This window comes from Halictus rubicundus, chromosome 8, assembly GCF_050948215.1.
Source record: "Halictus rubicundus isolate RS-2024b chromosome 8, iyHalRubi1_principal, whole genome shotgun sequence".
Lineage (NCBI taxonomy): Eukaryota > Metazoa > Arthropoda > Insecta > Hymenoptera > Halictidae > Halictus > Halictus rubicundus.
This window is the reverse complement of record NC_135156.1, coordinates 16,403,125-16,409,956: the sequence shown is the minus strand read 5'-3', so window position 1 is coordinate 16,409,956 and position 6,832 is coordinate 16,403,125. Positions and strand designations below refer to the sequence as shown.

The following is a 6,832-nucleotide window of genomic DNA, read 5'->3' as shown; positions in this document are numbered from 1 at the left end:
ATACAAATTTTTCATTGGTAATGGTATAATTATAAGAATTCGTCACAAAACACAGTGACTTTATAGAAATTTCGGCGAGTGTAGTCGTCTAGATTCGAGTAACCTCGTCGAGTTGGGAGAGCGCGTCGCGCAGTTTCGAAGATGTGAAGGCAACAGAAGGAGGAAACGCATAGAAAAGAGGAGGTCCGTGGAACGTCATCGTTACCATCTTGTTACAGTCACCGTCATCTCCATCTTTGCCGGGCCTCTGCATCGTCTTTACCCCACCTTTCGCGTTGCTGCAACAACCACTAGCATTGACAGAGCGCGCGTCCAACGTTGACGTACACGACGACGACGACGACGACGACGACGGCGGCGGCGGCGGTGGCGATGGTGGCACGGACAGCGGAGTAAAAGCTGAAGTTGTAGGTGGAGGTGGAAACGGCGGCGGTGGCGGCAGAGGTGGCAGAGAGGCAGAAGAGGCAGAGGCGGCGGCGGTGGTAGCGGCCTCGCCACCACCACCACTACCACCACCACCACCAGCACCGACGTCACGAATAACTTGGTTGCTTTCGCTCTCAGCGTCGATGTTGCCGTTGCCGGTACCGGTACCGGTGCGCAGTTCGCGATCGCAGTCGGTGCTAGCTGGTTAGAAGGAAATGGAATCGCGCTCGTGCGGCGGCGACGACCGCGGACGATTACGATAAAACGCGATTCGTCCACGTGGTTCGGGTCTCTCCCTCTCTTTCGGCCCGCTTCCAGCCCCGCTTCCAGCCCGCTTCCTCTCGAGGGAACCGGTCCGTGGTCTGTGCGATCTCTCGGTGACTCTCGGTGCTCGCTCCGAGGAGCGTCGAGCCCGGCACGAACGCCGATAACCTGACGCAACGCGCACGATAAGCCGTTAGCGTACGTACACTCTCGGCCGCGCGTCGTTGTTCGCCAGTGATGAGCCTGCACGAGGAGATACGTCGTGCGTGAACGCAGCCCGAATCGATCGGCCGGGTGGCTCTCGGTGGACACGCGAGTCTTTCGTCGCGAGACAGAGAGAGAGAGAGAGAGAGAGAGATCATCGTGACTCTCGTGAAATCCGCAAGGGAAAGTTCGAACGCGCGACACGATGATACGGCTCGTCATCTTCCGCCGCGATACGTTTCCACGGAGGAAACCGGAATACGTTTGCGACGTGCTCGACGGACGAGGAATCCTCGACGCGGTATAATCGACGTGTACAGAACGATCGTATAAGTTGCCGGTTCGCGAGAGTGGCTCTCTTTTTTGTTTTTTCCGGTGCGAGAGTAGGTTTCGTTCGCTCGGGATCACGGATTCGCGATTATCGGGATATCGGGAGGATAATATTCTGTAGAATTCGACCGTTACAGTTCCTCGGAATTATCGATCGGCGATCCGATGACGGTCGTCGGTCGCGCGTCGTGAGAAAGTCGCGTGGTGGCCGGGTTTCCGTGGTTAGGTGTATTGTCTCTCGCGGAACGGGACAAGCCGGCGGAAGACCAGGTGCGAAGAGGGCAGCAAGAGACCAGAGACCAGAGACCAGAGACCAGAGAGCCGTGTAAGCTGTGACAGAGAGCCCGGTGGTGCTGGGCCGCAGGAAGCCGCGGGAAGATGAGCGACGGGATCGTCGGTGCAATCGCGATCAGTTTGTTCGGTACTGGCTCGTCGCGAGAGTCGAAGCGCGTTTCCGCGGGCGATTTTCATTGACGGAAGCCTCGTTCCAGGCAGCGAGAAGAAGCGCCGGGACAGCATGGATTCCGGTTACACGATCCTTGGCAACGATGTCGACGTCTGCAGAATGTTCGACCAATTCTCCTACAAGGTTAGTTCTTTCATTTCGAGAGGGAACGCGCCGCGAATGTCCTATGTAATAGCCTCTCTGCGAGCTGGAAATTACTATCCGACCAGGGAGAGCGGTTCTAGGTTACACGGAGAGAGAGAGAGAGAGAGTAGGATTTCAAGGTCGGCGTATCGCGTCCGCCTGAGCCGTAACCTTCCGGCCAGTTTGTTATTGTGGTCCTCGCCGATCGAGCAACGATCTTCGCGTTTCGGGGATCGTTCGACAAGCTTCTGAACGCGGAATTGCTTCAGCGTGCTCCGCACCCTTTTGTTTCCACTTCCCCGCCGCGTGTTTCGCATTCCAGCTCCCGATCCTCTTCCCGAATCGAGACGGGAGGCGTACGATGAGTGCGCGTTGCTACGTAGAAACGCGCGGCCAGACGAACAGGTATCCCGTGTGGAGGAACGAATCCGCAAACGCGGATCGACACGCCGGGGAACCAGTAAAATCGCGTAAGCACCCCTTTTATTTCCACTCCTCCGCGCGTTTCACCGTCTGGCTCGCGATCGGATCGAAACGAAAGGCGTGCGGCGAACGCGTTGCTACGTAGATACGCGCCGTCAGACAAACAGGTATCCGTGGAACGACGAACGGACGCGGATCGAAACGAGTAGAATCGCGGAAACACGCGGCGAAAAGACGACCAACTCGTTTCCACGATCGTGGAAAATCGCACGCGTCGCGGACAGATGAAAATCACCGGGTTCGTCCCGACGAACGACTGTACAGGGCGTTCCATAAATGCATGTACCAAATCTACACAGTAAAGCAAGTTGGAAATGTCGTATGGACGCGTGTCCGATATTAACCCTAGGACGGCGGTGCCTGAATCTATTCCGCCTGAGTATTAACTCGTAGCACTCGAATGGCGACTGTAAGGCGCCACTGAAAATTGCTGCATCGTTATTCAAAATATTTTGTACGTTATTAAATTTGTTTGTATACAATAAATCACTAAACATTTCAGTATTGTACGAGTGAACTGCGCCATTCTCGTATGTATACCATGAAAAAAGAAATATATGGAAGGGAAATGTTTTAGGTCGAAAGAAATGCTTCGTTTTGGAGTTAAAGTAGCTTCGAGTGCAAGGGGTTAACACTAGAACCACCGAGCAATAAATGCGACCGACGTATATTGCTTTGGAACAGTGACAAGACTGTGCCCATTCATTGAGGAGGTTCGTTAAAAAATTTCCGCTGAAAACATTTTTACAATTTTAGTAATTGTAAAAGAAAAAAGCAGGGACCAGTCATTGTGACTGGTCCGGCAGTTCTAGTGTTAAAATCGTCGTTAAATTACTCAATTTAAGTTTAAGCACGATAGAAAGGCTAATGCATCTAGAAGAAGTACCTTCGAAAATATGTGTTTCACGAAATTGATAACAAAGCTGAGAATGGTCTGAAGCATTGCAAAAGTGCGATAACGGTAAATAGTGATTTACTCCTGGTAGGATTCACGTGTATTCATGGAACGCCCTGTATAATTGAATTCGCTTATCGCCGTTCGGCTTGGTTCGCGAGTCCAGAAACTTTCCCCATCTTCGCTCGCGTCTAATCCTTCTCTCTCTTCTCTCTCTCTCTCTCTCTCTCTCCCTTCCTTTTCCCTCGGTACTTTTTCGGCGAGACAACGAGGATCGCGACGAGCGAGCAAAGAGAAGCAAGAGTGAGAAAGCGGTGGTCGCTGAAAGATTGCGTTTGCTTTCTCTTTCGTGCGTAGATAAGCCGTTTCGCGGAGAAAGTGTGCCACGCGCGCCGCACGGACGAACGTGTAGGCGATTCCCGAGGAACACGTCGCGAAATCGAGAGACTCGCAGGATCGAGAGACTCGCAGGATCGAGAGACTCGCAGGATCGAGAGACTCGCAGGATCGAGACTCGTATCCACGAACTAGAGCTCGACCGAACGAGATTTCCACGATTCGCGAGCCTCGGTTGGGATTCAACGAATCGCAAGGATGCTACGAAACATTGTGAACACATTTTACATTGATTTATAAGAAATAACGAGAATGTGTCTATCTAAATTTTTGGCCATTTGAAAAATAACATATACCCAAAGAAATTTATCGTCTCAATAATCGTAAATTAAAGATATTAGAACGTGTCACTTTGACGCGTCCCGTAAACCCAGCGTTAACATTAGAACCACCGAGCCCTGAACGTGACTGATTACCTTGTACAGTGAATTCTCGATATATGTCACGGGTCTTTCCAGCGTCGTGTATCGTTTAGGAGACATGCTCGTGTTATGTTTACACTCCTCGGCCTCCTCGAGCTCCGTGGCCCCTCACGGGACATACCCCGCGGTAGTGGGGATAATTCCGCGACGTTTATCACCCAGGCCTTGGCGACATATACAGAGAAATCGCTGTAATAATAAAAGGGATTTAATATATTCAGATTTCATAGGATTTTTATGGTAACACGTTCTTGGCTTTCTCAAGGAAACTTTTCTGTAGCTTCGCTAGAAGAACAAATCTGAACAAATCTATTCCGTTTTGACGGACGGCTCGGTATGTAATTCTGTTGTTAAACGCGACAAATAATTCGCGTAGGGGAAGGTTTCAAGAATGAGATTGCCTCTATTCGCACAGACACACGGACCGGTTCCGTTTCAGTATAACAATTGGACTGCGGATTTGATGCGTTTGTAGCGACAACGAGTAGGTACATTGTGAAACAGTGGAGAGATTAAAATGATTTAACGACTTGTTGAAATGACTGAAGCGAGAATCGAACATTAATCTGGCTCCTGTCCCTTGGGATAGAAGCAAACGATTTTTATTTTCCATAACAATCCGCAGCTTAAGTCCATTTGACGTTAACTGTGCTGACATTTTCAACGATGCTTACAGTTCCAACACTTTCTGTTCATGCCTGAAACATAAATTAATCTGCGAAAACGTAAAAATCTGCAAGGATTTCGTTATTCGCCAGCGAGCATATGAAAGAAGTTATAAAAAGAAATTGAAAGTGGGTAACCAGGCACCCGGTTATTAAAATACGGGTGAAAGAATGTCTGATCGGCGCGGATAATATAAATCGGCCATAACGCGCGAGGGGAGAGTCGCGGAAGCGGGGAACTGGATCGGACACACGGAGCGGAGAGCGGAACCTGTTTTCTCGTCGAAAATCGCCAACTATTGCTGCCATTATGTTAAATCTACACTGTAACTCCCGGATATAACAATTTCGACAAATGCAGAACTTCCCAAGGATATACCCTAGAAAAGATCGACGCACCTGTCAGCGAGTCTTCATCGCGAAACACGCTGCGAGCTGATAATACTCGAACGAAGGGTGTCAGGAGCGGGGATCTCGACCGGACACTTGAAATTAACGATTTCCTTGTATCGGCGCGTGGTCGATCGATGGGACTCACGGGAAAATCGTGGTGGTTCCTATATTTTGCGAGATTGGGAAACCGATGAGACGATATGAAACGCTATGGACGGATAATGCGCGCGGGGGGCGAGGGTCGCAGAAGCGGGGAGCGTACCGGCGCGAGTGTTTCAGCGGTAGACCGCAAGCGGGTAACGGGTAACGGGTAACGGGTAACGGGTAACGGGTAACGGGGTAGCGGGTATAACCGGAGGTGGACAGACGCACGGACGCACCGTTGGTCGGCTCTACGGTTCCACGGGTCGGCGGGTCGACGGGTCGGCCAGCGGGCCAGTCGGTCGCAAAGCCACTGACAAAATCATGAGCCACTTGTTGATCGGCCAATGACCAATCGAATACGCTACTTTGCGGACGTCGCGGTGCGCCCGCAAATATTCGAGCACGCAACGGATCCTTTAAAATTGCTCGGACGAAAGCGACGTAACGCGCGTCCTCGACGAACCTTGACCGATTATAATCACGACGGGAACGCCTCCACGAAATGACCATTTCCAGTAACGATAAGCTGCAACGAACGAGGCTCGCGTAAAGAACGGACATTCGATCGGGAGTGCAATGACGGAGGACCTATTTTCGAGAATCACGTAATCAATGCTTATCGGCTGAACCTTGGCCTTCCTGCGAACCTGGTCCCTGCGTCATTCTGAAAAGTATCGCCGCAAACCATGGGGTGCGAGACTCCGAGTTCAGGGAACTCGGGAATACGTAGGGTTGACGACGGCTCCGTACAATTATGATAGAACTGTTAGGTAAGCTGGTTTGATCGTATAATCGCATTTCGCGTCTCCTCCTCGAGATCAACGCGCGTCGCGCCTACTTGACACCTTGTCGTCCGTACAGTGTTCAAAGATCGAGAGATCTCGATGACGCTGGGGCATCTAGCCGAGCAATTGTTGCTCCTTGTCTGTTTTTCTTCCTGTGGAAGAACAAGAACTTCCTGTGGAGGCTTTCGGGTGTAAGCCGTATCCTGGAGCAACGACACGAGACACAGTGAAGGTGTGTCTTCGACCCCCGTTTAACCCTCAAATGCATGAGTGGGGTCCGCAAAGGACCACAGTGTTGGATTTTGTGTTAACATGTTTAGCCGCGGCATTTTTAGTTTACAGAAATTTTACCGTTTTACAGAAAGTTTACAGAAATGAATTGTTGCTGTAGTCAAAGTCAGCAAGGAATTAGGTAAGCGGGGTCCTCGATGGACCCCATGTATGCATCCATGTTCCTAATATCTAGTTTACCTATGCACTTAAGGGTTAACAGGAACGGTTGGAAAAATAATTCCTCCAGGATACGGTTTACACCCGAATGCCTTGAACAATGAGGATTGTATGTTTGTTTTCATGGCATTCGCCGAATTCGGCGGGTCTGTTTGCCGGCGTGGCAGGTCCCGGCGCGCCGTGAGTTTTCGTAGCTAGGCTCGGCTCGGCTCTGCTCTGCTCTGCTCTGCTCTGCTCGACGCGACCCCTTATTGGCAACCGCTTCCCTTGTTCTCCGGCCCCCGACCCTATCTTACCCTACCTTACCTCGCGTTACCCTACTCCATCCATCGCTGGCGACCTCGCGAGCCAGCGAACCCGCGAGCCCTCCCCTTCGCCTAGCCTAT

General features: G+C 51.2%; 1 protein-coding gene across 1 annotated transcript in view; it reads left to right on the top strand.

Annotated features, from left to right (window-relative positions):
- Positions 1–975: 975 nt before the first annotated feature.
- The window catches only part of LOC143356547 (uncharacterized), a 42,548-nt gene continuing 36,691 nt past the window's right edge, over positions 976–6,832 (top strand). Inside the window, exons 1-2 of the mRNA XM_076792341.1 lie at positions 976–1,645; positions 1,716–1,813. Coding sequence (XP_076648456.1) covers positions 1,603–1,645; positions 1,716–1,813 — 141 coding nt within the window. The 5' untranslated portion in view covers positions 976–1,602. The remainder of the gene's footprint in view (positions 1,646–1,715; positions 1,814–6,832) is intronic.